Here is a 22395-nt window from a genome sequence, read left to right as displayed (position 1 = left end):
ATTTTTTCACTTCCAAATTTTACAGCTTTAATTTTCCTTTCAGCTGAATGGTATTCTAATACATACTGTACCACACTTTCATTATCCATGAATCTGTTGAAAAACATTCAGTTTATTTCTATTTTCTAGCTACCATGGATAAAGCAGCAATGAATATGGCTGAACAAGATCTCTGGGGGTGCAAACTGCCAGGGGTCTGCCTGCACCAATGACCTGTGCAGATCAGTGGTTCGTCTGTTTACCAGCTGGTCCTGGGTCCTGTGCCCTACAGGGTGATCAGCATTTGGAGGGACTCCCCGCTACCATCTTCACTCCATGACAGAGCAGACAAGGAGCACCAGGTTCACTGAGACAACCAAGTATAACATTGCTTGGGGCAAGACATAGCAGGGCTCCAATGGCACACAAGAGGAGGGCAGCACATCAGCAATCTGTGCCAGGGGAAACCCAGTCATCCAGTGTCATGAAAATAGCCTTACAGGCTCACAGGAGGTTGAAGCACCAGCCAGTGACAACAAGACCAACTAACACCAGTGAGAACTAGATGGCTAAAGGCAAATGCAGGAACATTACTAACAGAAACCAAGGCAATATGGCAGCATCTGAGCCAAATTCTCCAACAACAGAAGTCCTGGATACCCCAACACACCAGAAAAACAAGATTTTGATTTAAAATCACTGATCACGATGCTGTTAGAGGAACACATGAAGGACATAAATAAATCTCTTAAAGAAATTTGGGAGAAAAATGATCAAAAAAGAAATGATCCAAAAAAGAAAATGGAGAGAGCATATACTAGAAGCTTAAGAGCACAACTAAAAGCCCTGGAACAAAAAGAAGCTAATTCACCCAGGAGGAGAGGAAGACAGGTAAATCATCAAACTCAGGGCTGAAATCAATCAAGTAGAAACAAAGAGAACCATACAAAGAATCAACAAAACCAGGAGCTAGTTCTTTGAGAAAATCAACAAGATAGATAAACCCTTAGCCAGACTAACCAAAGGGCACAGAGACAATATCCAAATTAACAAAATTAGAAATGAAAAGGGAGATATAACAACAGAAACTGAAGAAATTAAAAAAATTATCAGATCCTAGTACAAAAGCCTGTACTTAACACAACTGGAGAATCTGGAGGAAATGGGCAACTTCTTAGACAGATACCAAATACCAAAATTAAATCAGGATCAAATAGATCATCTAAACAGTCCCATAACCCCTAAAGAAATAGAAGGGGTCAAATAAAGCCTTCAAACCAAGAAAAACACAGGACCAGATGGTTTTAGTGCAGAATTCTATCAGACCTTCAAAGAAGACTTAACACCAATACTATTCAAACTATTCCACCAAATAGAAACAGAAGGAACACTACCTAACTCCTTCTACGAAGCCACAATTACGCTGATACCAAAACCACACAACGAAATAGAATTTCAGACCAATTTCCCTTATGAATATCGATGCATAAATACTCAATAAAATTCTTGCCAACCGAATCCAAGAACACATCAAAATGATCATCCACCATGATCAAGTAGGTTTCATCCCAGGGATGCAGGCATGGTTCAATAAATGGAAATCCATCAATGTTATCTACTACATAAACAAATTCAAGGAAAAAAACACATGAACATTTCACTAGATGCTGAAAAAGCATTTGACAAAATTCAGCATTCTTTCATGCTAAAAGTCTTGGAAAGGACAGGAATTCAAGGCCCATACCTAAACATCGTTAAAGCCATATACAGCAAACCGGTAGCCAACATCAAACTAATGGAGAGAAACTTGAAGCAATCCCACTAAAATCAGGGATGAGACAAGGCTGCCCCCTCTCTCCGTATCTTTTCAATATAGTTCTTGAAGTCCTAGCTAGAGCAATTAGGCAGCATAAGGAGGTCAAAGGGATACAAATTGGAAAGGAAGAAGTCAAACTATCACTATTTGCAGATGATATGATATTATACTTAAGGGACCCCAAAAACTCTACCAGAGAACTCCTACAGGTGAAAAACAACTTCAGCAAAGTGGCTGGTTATAAAGTCAACTCAAGCAAATCAGTAGCCTCTCTATACTCAACGGATAAGCAGACTGAGAAAGAAACTAGGGAAATGACACCCTTCACAATAGCCACAAACAGCATAAAGTATCTTGGGGTGACTCTAACCAAACATGAGAAAGACCTATACGACAATAACTTCAGATCTCTGAAAAAGGAAATCAAAGAAGACCTCAGAAAATGGAAAAATCTTCCATGCTCATGGATTGGCAGGGTTAATATAGTTAAAATGGCCATCTTGCCAAAAGCAATATACAGATTCAACGCATTCCCCATCCAAATCCCAACTCAGTTCTTCATAGCTTTAGAAAGAGCAATTCTCAAATTCATCTGGAAAAACAAAAAATCCAGGATAGCTAAAACTATTCTCAACAGTAATAGAACTTCTGGGGGAATCAGTATCCCAGACCTCAAAGATTACAGAGCAACAGTGATAAAAACTGCATGGTATTGGCACAGGGACAGGCAAGTGTGTCAATGGAATAGGATTGAAGACCCAGAAATGAGCCCACACACCTACGGCTACTTGATCTTCGACAATGAAGCTGAAAACATCCAGTAGAAAAAAGATAGCCTATTCAACAAATGGTGCTGGTTCATTTGGAGGTCAGCATGCAGAAGAATGAAAATTGATCCATTCTTATCTCCTTGTACTAAGCTCAACTCCAAGTGGATCAAGGACCTCCACATAAAACCTGACACACTGAAACTAGTAGAAAAGAAACTGGCAAAGACCCTTGAGGACATGGGCACAGGGGAAAAGTTCCTGAACAGAACACCAATAGCTTATGCTCTAAGATCAAGAATTGACAAATGGGACCTCATAAAAGTACAAAGTTTCTGTAAGGCAAAGGACACCATCAAAAGTACAAAATGTCAACAAACAGATGGGAAAGGATCTTCACCAACCCTAAATCTGACAGAGGCCTAATATCCAATATATACAAACAGCTTAAGAAGGTAGACCCCAGACAACCAAATAATCCTATTAAAAATGAGGTACAGAGCTAAACAAAGAATTTTCACCTGAAGAACTTTAGATGGCTGAGAAGCACCATAAGAAATGTTCAACATCATTAATCATTAGGGAAATGCAAATCACAACAACCCTAAGATTTCACCTCACACCAGTCAGAGTGGCTAAGGTTAAAAATTCAGGAAACAGCAGGTGTTGGCAAGGATGTGGAGAAATAGGAACACTCCTCCACTGCTGGTGGGATTGCAAGATGGTACAACCACTTTGGAAATCAGTCTGGTGGTTCCTCAGAAAACTGGACATGACACTTCTGGAGGAGCCTGCTATACCTCTCCTGGGCATATACCCAGAGGATTCCCGGCATGCAATAAGGACACATGCTCCACTATGTTCATAGCAGCCTCATTTATAATAGCCAGAAACTGGAAAGAACGCAGATGTCCTTCAATGGAGGAATGGATACAGAATGTGGTGTATTTACACAATGGAATACTACTCAGCAATTAAAAACAATGAATTCATGAAATTTGTAGGCAAATGGTTGGAACTGGAAAATATCATACTAAGTGATGTAACCCAATCAATCACAAAAGAACACACATGGAATGCAATCACTGATAAGTGGATATTAATTAGCGCAGAAGCTCTGAATTCTCAAGACACAGCATATCAAATGATACCCAAGTAGAGGGAAAAAGAGGGCTCTAGTTCTGAAAAGAGTTGATCCAGCATTGTAGGGAAGTACCAGGGCAGGGAAATGGAAAGGGGGTGATTGGGAAATGGGCAGAGGGAAGAGGGCTTATGAGACCTATGGGGAGGAGGGGACCTGGAAAGGGGAAAGCATTCATAAACAAAGAATATAGAAAATTTAAAAATTAAAAAATGAAAAAAAATTATGGCCTTTAGAGTTAGTTGTCCCTTCCCACATTCCCTCCCTTACCTTTCTCTCCCACTTTCTTCCTATTTATTCCTCCTATTTTCCTTTTCTCTTTATCTCTTTAATTCTATTTCCTCTTTCTTGGGAGATCCTTTCCTCCCTCTAAGTCCATCATCTGGTACTTTTGTAATCTTTTATTTTTGGATTGTAGCATGCCTATAAACTCTTAAAAGTGAATGTGCACATATAAGAGAAAACATGCAATATTTGGGTTTTTTTTTGATTGGGAGGGATCAAGTTTGCCTCACTCAGGTTATTTTTTCTAGCCATGCCCAATTATTTTCAAATTTTATAATGTCTGTTTTGATAGCAGAATACTATTCCATTGCGTAAATGTATCACACCATCATCATTATCCATTCATCAGTTGACAGACGTCTAGGATGTTTCCAGTTCCTGTCTACAGTGAATAAGGTAACAATGAACATGGAAGAGTGCATGTGTCTCTATAAGTTTGTGGAGTCCTTCAGGTACCTAGAGTGATAAAGCTGGAACTTGAGGTGGGTCTATCTATTTCCAACTTTTTTGGAAATTATTTTCCTGATTTCCATGGTAGGTGTACAAGTTTTCACTACCACCAAGTAATAAATAGCTGTTTCCCTTTCCCCATGTCCTTACCAACACATCCTCTCATTAGTATTATTGATCTTGACCATTTTGACTCAGGTAAGATAATCCTTGACAACTTTTTTACCTGCATTTCTGTGTTGCTATGTATATTGAATAATTCTTAATGTGATTTTCAGCAATATATGTTTTATCCTTTGAGAACACTCTGCCCAGTTATGTATCCAGGTTTTTCTTTGAGCAATCATTATCTTGATCTTCTATTTTAAAAAGAATACAATTAATACTAGCCCTCTATCAGATGTGTAATTGGTAAAGATCTCTCCTTTCTATAGGCTGCCACTTTATCTCAATGACATGCCAAAAATCTGGTGTTTATAGGTGTGTAAAGTTATGTCTGAGCTTTCAGTTCAATTCCAGTGATGAACGTGTCTGTTGTTATGTCAGTGCCATGCTGTTTTTATTATCATAGCTCTGTGGCATAACTCTGATACCTGGGATGGTGCTCCCTCCAGCCATTCGTTTATAATTCAAGATGTTCTCATCTGTCCTGGAATTTTTTGTGTTTCCATATGAATTTGAGAATTGCTTTTTTAAAATTAATTTCTGTGAAAAAAACGTGTTGTAATTTTGATGGGGATTGCATTGACTGATGATTGCTTTCAGTTCGCAATAGTAATTCTATGGATCTCTGAGCATGCAGGACCTTTCCATCTTCTGTTACCTTCTTCTGTTTCTTTCTTTGATGTCTTTGAAGTTTTATCACACAAGCCTTTCACTTGCTAGGTCAGAGTTATCCCAATATATTTTATTTGTTGAGGTTTTGAAAAGTGTACATTTTCCCTGATTTTTTTCTTAGTCTGGTCATAATTTTTTTATAGGAAGCCTTCTGATTATTTTGTGTGAATTTTGTATTCCCACTACTTTTCTGTATTTATCTGTTGTAGGAGTTTTAAGGTGGAACTTTTAGGGTCACTTATATATACAATCATATCGTATACAAATGAAGATAGTCTGATTTCTCTCTTTTCTATTTGTGTTTTCCCAATCTCCTTCATTGTCTGATTGCTCTGGCTGAGACTTCAAGTATTATGTGAGACAGGTATGGATAGAATGACTATCTTTGTCTCATTCCTGATTTTAGTGGAAATGACTTCAATTTCTTTCCATTTAGTTTGATGTTGAGCTTGCTGCAAATTGTTAAAACATTCTTTCATCTCTAGGATGAGGTCAATTTGACCATGGTGGATGTTTTTGGATTTGGTTTGCAAATATCTTTTTTTTTTTTCGAGGCAGGGTTTCTCTGTGTAGCCCTGGCTGTCCTGGAACTCATTTTGTAGACTAGGCTGGCCTTGAACTCAGAAATCTGCCTGCCTCTGCTTCCCAGAGTGCTGGAATTACAGGCATGTGCCACCACTGCCCAGCGGTTTGTAAATATCTTATTGAGAAAATTTGAATTTGTGTTCCTAAGAACAATTGATATATAATTTTCTTTTTTTGACTAGATCTTGTTTTATTTTGATATTAGGGTAATAGTGAGCTCATAAAAAGTATTAGGGAATGTTCTTTCAGTTCCTGTTTTGCAGAATAATTTATTGTGTAGTTTTGTTTATTTGGTGCTTCTTGTACCACTTTATTTAAATTGGGGAAAATTTCTTCTACGATTTTGCTAAAAATTATTTCTGTATTTGACCTGTGTTTCTTCTTTCACCATCTTTATTATTTGTAGGTTTGGTTTTTTCATAGTATCATAAATTTTCTGGTGTTTTGTGTTCAATTTTTTTTGAGTTAAGATTTTGGCTGTGCCATTCATTTCTTTGACCTTGCTTTCAACACCTGAGAGGCTCTTTCCATGTCTTGCAATCATTTGTGAGGCTTACCTTTGCAGTTTGTTGTTTGTTGGTCATCCTAAAATTTTCAATTCCAGTTTTCTTTCAGTTAAGTACTTTCTAGTGATTCTTTTATTATTATATTCTACTCTCATATCTGATATTGTTTTTATTGTTCTGTTCTACCGGTTTTTGTGTTTTGATATTTTCATTAGGGATTTATTTATATCCTTTTAAAAGTCCTTGAATATATTTATAATTGCCATTTTGAGGTCCTTTTCTTGAGTTCAGCCTATATTGCATTTCTTAATGCCTACTGCAACAAGGTTAGTGGCTTCTGACGGAAGAACATTGTCTTGGCTGTTCATGCCTGTGTTTTTGTGCTGGGATCTCCGCATTTGTAGTCATATTTGAGGTGTTTTTTGGTGTCAATATCTGGTCTTGAATTTGTTGGTTGAGTGTTCTGTTATTTGACTTGCTGCTAGGCAAGTGTGGAGGGTATGGAGTTTCTTGCACAGTGCTTCCATGGGTTGTCAGGTGACAGGAAGAATTGGAGATTGACTAGGAAGGTATTCTGAGAGTATCTAGAAGAAAGCACTATGTTCTGAATCCATGGAATGGCAGTGAGTTTGGAGGAGAGTCTCCTGTAAGCAGGCTATTAGTCTGGAGAGATTGTCTACCTGAGTCAAAATCCAATATGACAGTAGAAAGTGTTTCTGTGGATTAGTCTCTCTCTCTCTCTCTCTCTCTCTCTCTCTCTCTCTCTCACACACACACACACACACACACACAGGAAGAAAGAGACAGAGACAGAGACAGACAGACAGACAGACAGACAGACACACACACACACACACACACACACACACACACATATATATATATATATATATATATATATATATAGAGAGAGAGAGAGAGAGAGAGAGAGAGAGAGAGATTTTGAGATTTTAATCCAGTACTATGGCTTCTTTGACAAGGGATCACATCTGAAGGTCTTCTAGGTCTATATGATCTGGTCAGAATGTAGACATGTCCTGGATTACAGCATGATCTGGCTTGGATACATACATGCACTTAGTATGTATCTTTAATCCCTAGCAATGAAGGTAAAGTTATTTTGCAGAAAGAAGGAGCCATGTTTGAAGGTGACATCTAATTAAGGGGCAGACAAAGTGATGAATTAGAGAAAAAATTGACAGAATAAGTCAGAGCTAGGCTTTTAAAGTGGCCCTTGAGAAATCAGCTGTTAACATTATAGTTTTTTTAAATGTAGCTTGTGGTTTTTCCATCACTTCCTTTTGTATATTTTCCTTGTTTGTTTTTTCTTGTTATTTAATATTTTATCAACAATATGCTATGGGACATTTTTCTGGTCCTTTATATTTTGTGTTCTCTGTGCTTCTTTTATCTCTTTGGATGTGTCTTACCTTAATATAGATGATCTGTAATGCATTCATACTAAGTGTACTACTAAATTTTATTACGGAGTTAGTCATAGCTAATTTTAGTCCAACACCTAAAAAATGGCAAATAAAAGTTTTCAATCTTGATAGAAATTTAATTTTAATATCAAGAAATCAAGCATGCAGTTCTATACTACCAGCACAGCAAGAATTAAAAACTATGGTCTTCTGTTTATTAAAGAAATTTTTCACCTCACACCAGTCAGAATGGCTAAGGTCAAAAACTCAGGAGACAGCAGGTGTTGGCGAGGATGTGGAGAAAGAGGAACACTCCTCCACTGCTGGTGGGATTGCAAGATGGTGAAACCACTTTGGAAATCAGTCTGGCGGTTCCTCAGAAAACTGGGCACGTCACTTCCTGAGGACCCTGTTATACCACTACTGGGCATATATCCAGAGGATTCTTCAGCATGCAATAAGGACACATGCTCCACTATGTTCATAGCAGCCCTATTTGTAGTAGCCAGAAGCTGGAAAGAACCTAGGTGTCCTTCAACGGAGGAATGGATACAAAAAATGTGGTATATTTATACAACGGAGTACTATTCAGCCATTAGAAACAATGAATTCATGAAATTCTTAGACAAATGGATGGAGCTGGAGAACATCATACTAAGTGAGGTAACCCAGTCTCAAAAGATCAATCATGGTATGTACTCACTGATAAGTGGATATTAGCCTAGAAACTTTGAATACCCAGGACATAATCCACAAATTAAATGATGTCCAAAAAGAATGGAGGAGTGGGCCCTGGTTCTGGAAAGACTCAGTGCAAGAGTATAGGGGAATTCCAGAACAGGGAAGTGGGAAGGGGTAGATGGAAGAATAGGGGGACGGAAGAGGGCTTATGGGACTTGCGGGGAGTGGGGACCCAGAAAAGGGGAAATCATTTGCAATGTAAACAAAAATAAATAAATAAATAAATAAAAATTAAAAAAAAAAGAAATTATTGACTGTCTACTGTGCAGCATATTCTATGATGGAAACATCCTATTTATGGCCCACCATAGTTCTAGCATAAAATGTCTCATTTTCTGTGCCTAAGTTTATCTGCTACGCACCAATCCATGTTCTTATCAATAAACCAATAATAATTAGTCCTTAGAAGTCCACAGGAAAATGACAGATTGTGAGTTCCTTTTCTCCAGCATCATCCTTCACAGCATTCTTCTGAATGAGCACCCATGGCTGCCATGTGGAGATTTTCACCCAGCCCCAGGTCTGCTGTCATAAACATACTCTTGCTGTTCCAAAATCTCATTCTCTGACTCCTCCTTCCACCTCTCACCTTAAGGTGCTATATGTGCCCAAATTTAGAATAGAGGAGTTTGGCTAATGAACTATCCTGTATTGTAACTTCCTACTTCCTTGCAAGTGGAACACCAAGATGGGGGCTTAGGAGCCTTAAAAGTTAGCAGCTTTACAATTCTTGTAAGTGTTATAAGTAAGGTGCGATGCACGTTCAGATAGAAAGTTTACCACCTCTGTTATGTTATAGTGGGGGCTTTGGAGAAGCTGAAGGAAAAACACACGGGTTTGTGAAAAAAAACATGTTATGTACATGTATAAAATTCTCAGCCAGTGAATTATAAATTGGTAGTAGAAATTAAAGTAATTGTAACTGCATTCATATTTGTTGCATATCCTTTCATCTATATAACTTTTTATTCTGTGAAAATAAAACTCCATATGTTTCAAAAACCCCAGTTTCATCCATTCTTTACATTATTGTCATACATAGGAATAAATTTTATAACTGATGATTTCTGGGATTCATAGCATAGTTCTGTAAAGAAGTTCTGCTGATGTGACTTGTGAAGTGAAAAAGGAGAAGGTATACATGAACTCACAGAGTAACAGGCCTTGAATTTGTTACTTTGTAGTTTGTCTGTATCTGAGGAATTATCGCAGGTTGATTCTGCGTTGATGACCTTCTTGATCCGTGGAGAGTGGGTGCCAGCCAGGCCCAAGAACTAATTAATGTGGAAAGTATCCTTTGTGCTGGACCGGCATAAAGCACAGTGTCAGCATCTGCCTGATGGGCGACAATGCTGTGTTGAAGACACAGAAGGTGTGAGTGAATGAGACATCAGTACCAGATCCTTGGGATTCAGTTACTTATGTTACGGAGTTTGTTCTGTCTAGAATTCACACTTTACACTTTTCAGTGATTCTGAAGTATTGATTAGTACTTGTCGATGGATTATATAATGTGAAACACTTTTGTTGAAAGATGACAATCTTAAAATATAGTTATTATAGAACAAAGAAATTATGGCTGTTTGAGTAGTGACTTTGCATTCCTAACCAGTATCTATTACTTTTATGTCCTTTAACAAATATAAATTGTTGTCTTTATATGTCAATAATTCCTTTTAATTGTTATGAAAATAGAATCAATCAGCATGAGGTGACTTCTTGCTGTTTTCTGTGATTTTAACCTGAATCACTTTCATGAGATTTCTGTGGATTACAGGCCGGCTCACAATAGATGCAAGAATATGTAGAGGTCTGTGATGTTTCTAGGTATGGGCTTAGAGGTGTAATCTGAAATAAAACAACCTTGAGATGCTTTCTTTTTAAAATGGAGACAGTGGCTCTCTATGTTAGAACCCTATTTGTAAAGTAGGCTAGTTCCAAACTCACAGAGATATACTGCCTTGATAGCTGTCTTTAGATACAAAGGGCTGAAAGACTGATAGATCCTTTATTGATAGGATCAGGGAGAGAGCACAAGGTATCCATCCTCAGTTCAGCTCCTGTCCACCAGGGGGCGAAGATTCCTAACACAGGCTCATTTCCTGAGTGATTTATATTGCAGATGACTTGCAGTTTCTCTGAGTTCACACTTCTTCATGCGAAGCATCAAGGTCACTTTCTAGACGATACTAAAGATGGACTCTTCTCTAGGCTTCGTGGCTGTAATACTTCTCATACTCGGTAAGTAAACAGTGAAGTCTTTAGAGGTAAGATATCTTCAAGGCGACACAGAGCTCATCTCTCCCTCTCCCTTTCTCTCCTCCCCTTGCACTGTAGGAAGGACCCATGGAGACTCCGTGACTCAGACCGAAGGCCAGGTGACCATCTCAGAAAACAAATCCTTGACAATTAATTGCACGTATTCAGCCACAAGCATAGGTTACCCAACTCTTTTCTGGTATGTTCAATATCCTGGAGAAGGTCTACAACTCCTCCTCAAAGTCATTGTGGCTGGCGAAAAGGGAAGCAGCAGAGGGTTTGAAGCTACCTATGATAAAGGGACCACCGCCTTCCACTTGCGGAAAGCCTCAGTGCACGAGTCAGACTCGGCCGTGTACTACTGTGCTCTGGCTGACACAGCGACAGAAACCACAGGGGAAGCTGAGCACAAACCGAGAGGCGACAGGTGGTCTGGCTGCTGAGCAGCTGCCTCTGAAATCTCCCTGACTTCCGCGCAGCCTTCCGTGTGCAGCCGTGATTGGTGGAAATCATACAAGTGTCGTCATGCCAGGCCACATTAACTTCCCAAATCATTAGATGAATGAACAAGTCTCCGCAGTCATTGCAGTATCACATTCAAGTTATTTGCCTGCAGTGCTGGTGATCAAACCCAGAGCCCCATGCAAGCAAGGCAAATGCTCTGCCACTGAGCCACATTTTAAACCTCATCTTCGTTCAGATAATCAAATGTGCTGGAGAAAGTGGCACCTGCGTGGTATGACCTAACAGAGTCTGGAAGGAAAGGAGTCAGAGGGTAGCAATCATTTCCTAATAAAGCCCTGTGGAAATCTTTTTTTTTTTAAAAAAAAAAAATTATTCTCTCATATATTAGAGTCCAACTACAGTTTTCCCTCCCTTCTCTCTTCCCAATCTCTCACCCTACCTTCCTCTCCCCCAGATCCACATGCCCACCTGTCCTCAGAAAAGAGCTGGGCTCCTGTGACAGTAACCAAACACAATTGTAATAAGACCAGACATATAGCCATCACATCAAGGCTGGACAAGGCAGCCCAGTAGGAGGAAAAGGGTCCTACAAGTAGGCAAACGAGTCAGGGTCAGTCCCCGCTCTCACTGTTAGGATTCCCCAAAAATACATACTCAGCCATAACATATATTCAGAGGCCCTAGGGGAGACCCCAACAGGCTCCTCGATCTCTAAAAGTCCCCATGGGTCCCAGTGAGATGATTCTGTGGACTTGTTCTCATGGTGGTATTGTCCTTGACCTGTCTGTTTCTTCCAATTCTTCCTCCCCATCCTCTGAAGGACTCTGTGGGTTCAGCCAAATATTTGGCTGTGGGACTCTGCACCTGTGCCCATCAGTTGCGGGATGAAGTCTCACTGGTCTCTTTGACGACTCTGCTAGACTCAGTCCCAGAACCCTTTGCACACAGGACAAACTATAGGTCAAAGGTCTTGTTGCTGAGTTGGTGTCCCAGTCCCTCCACCTGAGGCCTTGCTGGCTACAGAAGATGGCCAGTTCAGGCTCTGTATTGCCCATTACTAGGAGTCTTTGCTCGAGAAGAGTAACCTTAGTGAATATTCTCCACCGACGGAGAAAGAGGGACTCAGGAGCAACGGCCACCTGGCGGGCTGGAGACATTCACTGTGCAGAAGACGGGATTTCTGCTGTGTTGTGGGAAACTCCATTTTTTCTCCCTCTTTTCTTTCCTTTCTTTTTAAAGTTGAGACAGTGACTCTCTATGCTGCCTTGTTCACACTGGAACTGTCCAGGCTGGCTGCAAACTCACAGAGATATACTTGCCTCTGCCTCTGTCTCCCGAGTCACAATGCCAAACTATCATTTTTCTCTTAAACCCTTCAAAAGGATCACATGAGGTCCAATTATTTCACAGTAAGATTCAGACAAGTGTTAGACTACCTGTGTGGATGATGTGGCCTGGCTATGCTGTCACAAAATCAGAAACCACACCATCTTTACCTCTAGTAATTCTCTCCTAAAAACTTGCTTTGTCCTGTATTATTCTCTTTTCTTTAGATTTTACATCAGTGAGCATTGGATCTCAGACATACAGTAACTCCTCACATATCTAAACATTTCACAATTCCAATTTCACTGCGAAATGAGATGTGTTAAGAAAGGAGTTTTCAAAACCTTCAGCACTTACTGCCTGTTGGTATCTGTGCCAGATACTCAACTGTTCCTGCCTTAGTGTGTAATTTATGAGCACAGAGAAATGATGATCCTTATGTGCAATGTGACAGCATAGTTCTTGAAAAGCATTGTTGAACTAATAATTAATGATTGAAAAATCATATCATTGCTTTGAGAGGAGAATTTTATATTCAGTCAGAAACACACTGTATGTTTACATGAAATTTAAAAATAATAAAAATATTTTTTACACAGAATGTTAATGTACCTGCTTCTGGACAAATCTTGTATTTTGAAATTGATGACATAGTTGCAAATAGAATAGAGGTATAGTCACATTCTAAAGACATTTACATTTTCAGTATTAAGTTCAGGCTAGTCACTATCATTAGCTTCTGCCATGAATCATTGCTGTTCAAACTTTCAAAAAACCTTTGGCATCTATTTTCAGATGAGGAAAGCAAATATTAACTGTCTTACATAGTCCTGAAATACTTGACTACTATGTTTTCTATACATTCATACACACACACACACACACACACACACACAGGAATTTGCATCCTGATACACATTGCCAACAATAAAAAGCAACCACCAAAAGCTTATTCAAAGACTTTGCCCGAGTATAGCTCTGACCCCAAGATGGCAGTACTTGCATTAGTTCTCCCTCCAGGAGCTGGTGTGTGTGTGTGTGTGTGTGTGTGTGTGTGTGTGTGTGTTTGCATGTATCAGGTCTCTGATTGGCTGTACTTACTGAGAGCCCCCATTTAATGTTACTACGAAGAGCTGATGAATCAAGGCAGCAGCTTTGAGGCAGGCTTCTGCAGAACAACCATGAAAATGTACCTGTGTGCCTGCTGGGTGGTTTTCTGGCTGCATTATCAGTGTAAGTGAGTGGAGACATTAGCTAGGGCCATAGGAAGACAAAGAACATCTTAGGATTTGGGGAGAGATGTAATTGTGTGTGCTAGGAGGAGGGAACCACATCAGCCACTTGTAGATAACCTGAGAGGCCTGTAGAGAGCAAGGAAGGGTGAGAACTAACTACCAGAGCTAAGCGCAGATGATTGACTTCTGGAATCTCTCACTGCTTTCTGAACAGGGGTGGCTGGCCAGACCCAAGTGGAGCAGAGTCCCCAGTCCCTGGTTGTCCGTCAGGGAGAGAACTGTGTCCTGCAATGCAGCTACACTGTGAATCCCTTCAACAACTTAAGGTGGTACAAACAAGACACAGGCAGGGGTCCTGTGTCCCTGACAGTCCTGACTAGCAAAGAAGACAAGACGTCAAATGGGAGATACTCAGCCTCTCTGGATGAAGATGCTAAGCACAGCACCCTGAACATCACATCCTCCCTGCTGGATGACACTGCCACCTACCTCTGTGTGGTGGGCGCACCGTGCTCTCCAGACACTAACAGCCAGTACTGAAACCTGCCCCTGGAGGCCTTGAGGAGGCCTAGGTGACAGAGAAGCCTTTTCAACACTGGGGAACTGATTTTCCCTTTTTGGGTCATTGTATCATTAGAAAGACAATTTTTTAAACACTCTGAAAAGAACACTTGAGGATATTTTCAATAGATTTTTAAGAGAAAAACATTATAGAAATGCAGGTAATCCTGGCAGCCACCATGAAGTGGGGAGATGGAGAAGACAGTAGCCTTTCAGTTAACCACTGAGGTCAGAGAAACAGCTAGAAAGCACTGAATGTTAAGGAAAAAGTGTAGACGGGCCGAGCCAAGCAACAGTGTGCAGAAGGCGGCCAGGACCACACTAGTGTGTCCCAGGAAAGAGGATTGCACCAGAGATATGTGCTTAGAAATGGAAACAGAAACACCTTCAATAAGGAAAGACCACTCCCAAGTATGGATGTGCTAATCTGGGCAGAGTGCAAAACCCTCTGCCCCACACAGTCTACAGCTCTTCATAAGACCCTTAGAACCAGCTCCTGGTTTTGTTGATTCATTGTATGGTTCTCTTTGTTTCTACTTGATTGATTTTGGCCCTGAGTTTGATGATTTCCTGCCTTCTACTCCTCCTGGGTGAAATAGCTTCTTTTTGTTCCAGGGCTTTCAGGTGTGTCATTAAGCTGTTAGTGTATGCTCTCTCCATTTTCTTTTTGGAGGCACTCAGGGCTATGAGTTTGCTATACCTCTCCTGGGCATATACCCAAAGGATTCCCTGCATGCAATAAAGACACATGCTCCATTATGTTCATAGCAGCCTTATTTATAATAGCCAGAAGCTGGAAAGAACCCAGATGTCCCTCAAAGGAGGAATGGACACAGAAATGTGGTATATTTACACAATGCAATACTACTCAGCAATTAGAAACAATGAATTCACAAATTTTTTAGGCAATGGTTTGATCTGTAAAATATCATCCTAAGTGAGGTAACCCAATCCCCAAAGAATACACATGGAATGCAATCTCTGATAAGTGGATATTAATTGGCCCAGAAGCTCTGAATACCGAAGGCAAAAATCGCATAACAAATGACTCCCATGAAGAAGTATGGAGAGGGTCCTGATCCTGGAAATGATTGATCTAGTGTTGGAGGGGAATATAAGGACAGAGAAAAAGGAGGGAGGTGATTGGAGAATGGGTAGAGAAAAGAAGGTTCATGGGACATATGGGGAGAGGGGATCTGGGAAAGGGGAAATCATTTGGAATGTAAACAAAGAATATAGAAAATAAAAATATTAAAATGAAAAAAATCATAGGAAAAAAAGACTCTTAGAGTCCACAGCTCTATTGTGTTTATTGCCTCAGGAATTTATACAAGCTGTGTTCTTTAGATGAAGTCCAGACAAGGAAAGGCATCCAGTCTTCCTTCTTTCATATATTAGTATTTTACGGAGGTTAATTATTATTACTACTTTAAACATTTTTCAAATTTCATTCAGGTGCACCATACTTATATAATTTTTATTGCATCCTCTCTATTATAAATCCTCCCACAAATACCTTACTCCATCTCAAATTTATGTCATCTTCTTTTATTACTGTTACACACACACACACACACACACACACACACACATGCACATAGACCCATAACACATGTGCACAAATACATACACATACACATAAATACAAAATACACACATATAGATATAAATATACACATACACTCATATACTTACACACTCTCATACACCCACATACACACATACATACACATATACACACATATATACACAGACACACAAAACTGTTGAGTTTATTTAGCATTGCTTCCATATGTATGTGTTTACAGGACCACTTGGGATTAGATAAGTTATCAACCATCTTATCCCTGGAGAAAGCTGGTTCTCTTTTCTGCAGTACTCATTAATTGCCACCTCATCTAGGAATGAGGCTCTGTGAGATTTTCCATATCTGTGTTGACATGTCAGTTGGTGCTGCTATTTTGCAGGTCTTGTTTAGGTGACCACATTTTTTAAGATTTCCTAGACGCAGCTCTCCTGTCATGTATAGAAGACACAGTCGCACAGCAGGTACAGTCTCACAGCAGGTGTCCAATTCCTCTGGTTCTTACAATCTTCTTCCCTCCTCTTCTTCAGTGTTTCTTGAGCCTCGAGTGTAGAGGCTGGATTGTAGTTATATCAGTAGAGGTTAGATATTCTGTGGTTAGTTTTGCTCTGCACTTTAACAAGTTCTGGACATCTATAATGGTCTCTCTTGTTTGCTGCAAAATGAAACTCCTGTGACGAGAGATGAGAGTTACACTTATCTGTATGTATAATGATAAGCTTTTAGAAGTTTGTTAGTAATTATACTGGTTTAGGGAAAGTGACATCAATGTGTTCTCTTTTAGGGTTCATAGCCTCATTAACTATGGGTATGTGAGCTAGGTTTACAACAAAAGGCCTGGATTCCCTTCTATCGATGGACTTTAAATCCAGCTACACAGATGTTGTAGCTACCATGACACACATTGTGTAATGCTAGCCATTGTTGTGGTTCACATACAGGATGCCTAAATAGGACTCTTGATTACTTTTTTCCTTTGGAAGCATGAACTGCCCCTTGGGTATTGTGAGAGCTAATGCTTACAGAGAGATCCCAAGTTTTGTACCTCAAGTGTGTGCTGTCTAAAACAATAGGGTCTTTCCTTCAGGTTCCTCTTCTATCTTTCCTCTTCCTTCCCATTTTCTTTTCTTTTCCTTTTTCCCTTCTTTCCTTCCTTTCTTTTTCTTTTCTAATTTCTTGGTCACAACTGAACCTTGTTCTATAAAACGCAGTAGTTTGAATGAGAGTGGCTTTTATAGACTCATATATTTTAATGCCTGTTTAACAGTTAATAAAATTATTTGAGAAGCATAAGAGATGTGTGCTTACTGGAGGAAAATGTGTGCTTATTGGGGCGGGATTTTAAGTTTTAAAAGACTCATGCCATTCCCAGGTAGATTTCTTTCTCTGCTTTATACTCATGTATCAAAATGTAAGCATCCTGCTTCTTCTCCATTGCCTTGCCTGTCTACTTGCTGCTGTGCCCCCCTGCCATGATGGTTCTAGATTCAGCTTGTGAAGTGTAACCTCCCAATAAACTCTTTTGCCTATAAGGTGCCTTGGTAATGTTGTCTCGGCAACAAAATAGTAATTAAGACAATAAGAAAAACTAGAACAAGCATAAGGGCAGTTTTAAGAGATCTGCAGAGATTCATTTTGTTTGCCATTAGACCTTCTTGGACCACTTTACAGTGTCTAATGGGATAATGAACTCAAAAGCGATTATCATCACGATCTAAAACCATAGCTACTGGCCAGAGATTACATATGGATTAAAATTCAGTTTCTTCACATCATTGTTGGTAGTGGAGGGTTTTGGAGACAAGGACTTAGCATGTAGAGAAAACTGTTCTGGAACTCACTACATTCAGGTTGGCTTCAAATTTGAGATCCTGTTGTCTCTGCCTCTGACATTTTGGAATTACAGACATGTGCCACCATGCTGGATATAGAGGCCAGTTTACCAACTTTCTGATGAAGCTGATAGCAGGAGGATGTACAATGCTTACTGGGACTGTGGTTAGAAAAGGAAAGAAGCAGTGTGTTTTGTACTTTCAGAATATTACAGAGCTCTCTTCCCATTTCTTCTGTTTGGTGCAGTTTGCAGCTGGAGGAAAGGTAAATCCAAAGCTTAACAAGACATCAGAGCTTGAAATGTTCATGTGGAAGTTCCAACAAGATTGTTACCCATTCCTGGAAGAGGAGGTTTCACTTGGTCGCATAAGAAGTGTAGTTAGAAGTTTCTCTCTGCATTGTATAAAGTGTCCATTTAGAGTCTTTTCATATATGTATATCTTTAGGACACTTCCACAGTAATAGCTTTTCATATGTTTTTTCAATAAATAATAATAAATTAATATTCTTATAGAAATAATAATTTCTATAAGAAATTTATTTATTTATATTTATTGATTTATTATTAATTTATTATTTATAATTTCTATAATTTATTTATTTATTTATTGGTTTTTTCGAAACAGGGTTTCTCTGTGTAGCCCTGACTGTCCTGGAACTCACTCTGTAGTCCAGGCTGGCATCGAACTCAGAAATCTGCCTGCCTCTGCCTCCCAGAGTGCTGGGATTACAGGCACACGCCACCACCACCCAGCTTCAGAAAAACGTAATCACCCAGTTTTTGGTCTTCCTTCTTCTTAAGCTTCATGTGGTCTGGATCTTGAATTGTATCTTGTTTATTCTGAGCTTTTGGGCTATTGCCTGCTTATCAGTGAGTGCATACCCTGTGTGTTCTTTTGTGATTTGGTTACTCAGGATGATATTTTCTAGTTCTAGCCATTTGCCTAAGAATTTCTTGAATTCATTGTTTTTAATAGCTGATTAATACTCCATTGTGTAAATATACCACATTTTCTGTATCCATTCCTCTGTTGAAGGACATCTGGGTTCTTTCCAGCTTCCAGCTATTATAAATAAGGCTTCTATGAGCAAAGTGGAGCATGTGCCCTTATTACATGTTGGAACATCTTCTGGGGATATGACCAGGAGTGGTATATCTGGGTCCGCAGGTAGTATTATGTCTAATTTTCTGAGGGACCGCCAAACTAATTTCCAGAGTGGTTGTACCAGTTTGAAATCCTACCAGCAATGGAGGAGTGTGTTTCCACTTCTTTGCCAGCATCTGATTTCACCTGAGTTTTTCATTGAAATTCATTTTTCACTAACATGTCAGATTTTTACATTGAACATCTCACTTAGGAAAGGTGATTTTTTTGTTTGTTTGTTTGTTTTGTTTTTTTGGTTTGTTTTTTGTTGTTGTTGTTGTTGTTGTTGTTTAGCAATTATTTGGTCACTGTCAATATCCACAAGACGGCAGACTCTTCTCAAAGACTCTGGGGGAAACTCAGTGTTTATGAGTGAGAGAGTGGTTGAGGAAGTGGGAGGAAGGGAGGAGAAGAAAGAAGGGGAGGTGCTTCCTGATGAAACAAAAGTTTTGAAAAGAGCTTTGTCCTACTTGGTGGAACAGTATCTTGATGTTTCCAGAAGAAGAAACATTAGAAATGTGAAACTCATTTTAGGAGGCTTAAGATCTGAATCCTCAGTGGAGAGAGAGAAAAAAACAAATGATGAAATCCTTTAACATTTCACTAGTGGTCTTGTGGCTCCACTTTAATTGTGAGTCTGGGCATTTCTTTTGGATATAAGGTGTGCTATGTGAGGTCATTGCCTATTCTAGGATAGTGGTAGAAACATAGATGTTTTAAATCTCTAGTTAAAGGGTGGGAGGCCCATGGAAAAGTTATTCTAGAATGTTCCAAATGCTTCCAGTCTTGATTGTCTCTGACCTTTGTCTTTCTACACAGGGGTGAACAGCCAGCAGGAGGTACAGCAGAACCCAGAATCCCTCAGTGTCTCAGAGGGAGCCATGGCCTCTCTCAACTGCACTTTCAGTGATAGTACTTCTACCAACTTCAGGTGGTACAGACAGTATTCTGGGAAAGGCCTTGAACTGTTGGCATCTATCTTCTCCGATGGGAAAAAGGAAGAAGGCAGATTCACAGCTCATCTCAATAGAGCCAGCCTACATGTTTTCCTACACATCAGAGACCCACAGCCCAGTGACTCTGCTGTCTACCTCTGTGCAGTGAGTGCACCAGCCACCTGCAGCCTGCACCTAAATCTTGGGTGCCCACAAGGTCTGAACTAGAGCATCCTTGATTTGGAAAGTCTTTACCTTATGCAAATATCTCATTCTGAACACACCATTCTCTAACCTTCCTGATACTTCTTCCTTCTCCTCCTTTTTTTTCACAATCTGATGAATCTAATGAGTGGCACCCTCATGTTTATGGGTGCGGATCATTCACTGATGCATGGGCAACCTACGAGTGTCCCCCTTCCTAAAGAATCATGACTCTCCTTGCCACAACAGCCACCGATTGCCAATTGGTCCTCAGCAAGGAAGGGGCCTCTGGAGCCCCTTTATCCTTCATACTTAAAAAGTTTTACGTGTCCTGATTTTGTGCATGTCTGGTGAAGTAACCACAGGTCCTGTGAGCTCATGTTGTACAACAGCCATGCCATGTCCAGAGGAAACAACTTTAAAGTTCTCATCTTCTTAGTCTTACATTGTTTCCACTTCTCTTCCAAGATGTTCTCTAAGCTTTGTTGGAATGAGGAGTTTGTAGAGATGTTGCACAGGTGGCTGAGTACTCGAGGTCTCCTATTTTGATTACTCTGAGCATTCTTCTTATCCCTGGGTTTCTACAGCTTTTCAATTCCCTCTTTTGTGATGTTTTCCTAGTTTTGGAGTGTCTGATATAGATTTTCCATTCAGGTTTGAGCCCTTACCACAATTTCTCAGCACCTCAGGTAGTTTTTTTTTTAATTTTTATTTTTTATCTTTTATATTCTTTGTTTACATTCCAAATGATTTTCCCTTTCCTACTTTCCCCCTCCCCATATGTCCCATAAGCCCTCTTCCCTCTGCCTATTCCGCAGTCACTCCCTCCCATTTCTCTGTCCTGGTACTTCCCTACTATGCTGGATCAATCCTTTCCAGGACCAGGGCCCGTTCCTTCCTTCTTCTTGGGAGTCATTTGCTATGTTAATTTTGTCTTGAGTATTCAGAGCTTCTGGCCTAATTAATATTCACTTATCAGTGATTGCATTCCATGTGTATTCTTTTGTGATTGGGTTACCTCACTTAGGATGATATCTTCCAGTTCCAACCATTTGCCTACAAATTTTCATGAATTCGACATTTTTAATTGCTGAGTAGTATTCCATTGTGTAAATATACCACATTTCCTGTATCCATCCCTCCATTGAGAGACATCTGGCTTCTGTCCAGCTTCTGGCTATTATATATATGGCTGCTATGAACATAATGGAGCATGTGTCCTTATTGCATGCCAGGGAATCCTCTGGGTATATGCCCAGGAGTGGTATAGCAGGGTCCTCGGGAAGTGTCATGCCCAGTTTTCTGAGGAACTGCCAAATGGCAACCAACAAATTGAGAAAAATATCTTCAGCAACCCTACATCTGACAGAGGGCTAGTAACCAACATATAAAATGAACTCAAGAAGTTAGACTCCAGAGAGCCCAATAACCCTATTAAAAATGGGGTACAGAGATAAACAAAGAATTTTCACCTGAAGAATTTCAAATGACTGAGAAGCACCTTAAGAAATGTTCAACATCATTAGTCATTAGGGAAATGCAAATCAAAACAACCCTGAGATTTCACCTCGCACCAGTCAGAATGGCTACGATCCAAAACTCAGGAGACAGCAGATATTGGTGAGGATGTGGAGAAAGAGGAACACTCCTCCACTGCTGGTGGGGTTGCAAGCTGGTATAACCTCGGGTAGTTTTATTGTGTCTGCATTAATTTACTGAAAAGAAAGCTTCCCTAACCAAGGTTAAAAGCAACACTATTCTGATAATTAACTATTGTTTGATCTCAGTTACATTCCTTCCTGCTGCTGGGAGGCACATTTTGACTCTTCCTTTAGATGATCAGTTGGTTCAAGAACAACTTCATAGATGGAGTCTCAGATCTGGCCATATCTCTGTGAATTTCCTCAGGGCTCCAGGTATAAACACTGGTCAGCCCATGCTAACACCATTTATACTGTCTAAAGCCTCGGTCAAGGTTCTTATGTGTATTTTGATTTCTGTCAGTTTATACTTTGTTGAATTTTGTGCAGATCCAATTCAGTTTCCTTTCTGTATTCTCTGTCCCATTCAGCCTTTTCTTGTTAGCCTAAGGAATAAAAAGCTTAATATATTTAACAGCACTGGACACACCTGAAATGCAGAAGTGCCAACATCAGCCAGTAACTGTCAGGTATTAGGCAGTCAACGTCGGCATCAAAGAAAACACAACCTAGATAGGTAGAGGAGGCCTCCTCAACTTCTAAAAGCCCAAATAACCTAATTAAAAGTGAGATACAGAACTAAACAAAGAATTCTCAACAGAAGAATCTTGAAAGG

At 39.8% G+C, this 22395-nt stretch overlaps 2 gene segments (V, D, J or C); both read left to right on the top strand.

Moving 5' to 3' along the window:
• Window positions 1-10684: 10684 nt before the first annotated feature.
• Window positions 10685-11233, top strand: LOC127690730 (T cell receptor alpha variable 9-2-like). The segment is given in 2 exon segments: window positions 10685-10772; window positions 10869-11233. Coding segments are annotated over 2 exon segments (411 nt in total).
• A 2489-nt stretch (window positions 11234-13722) lies between these two features.
• Window positions 13723-14356, top strand: LOC127690729 (T cell receptor alpha variable 10-like). The segment is given in 2 exon segments: window positions 13723-13814; window positions 14031-14356. Coding segments are annotated over 2 exon segments (378 nt in total).
• The last annotated feature ends 8039 nt before the right edge of the window (window positions 14357-22395 follow it).

Source organism: Apodemus sylvaticus, chromosome 8, assembly GCF_947179515.1.
Source record: "Apodemus sylvaticus chromosome 8, mApoSyl1.1, whole genome shotgun sequence".
In the NCBI taxonomy this organism is placed as follows: Eukaryota; Metazoa; Chordata; class Mammalia; order Rodentia; family Muridae; genus Apodemus; species Apodemus sylvaticus.
This window is presented reverse-complemented; position numbering and strand designations above follow the sequence as displayed.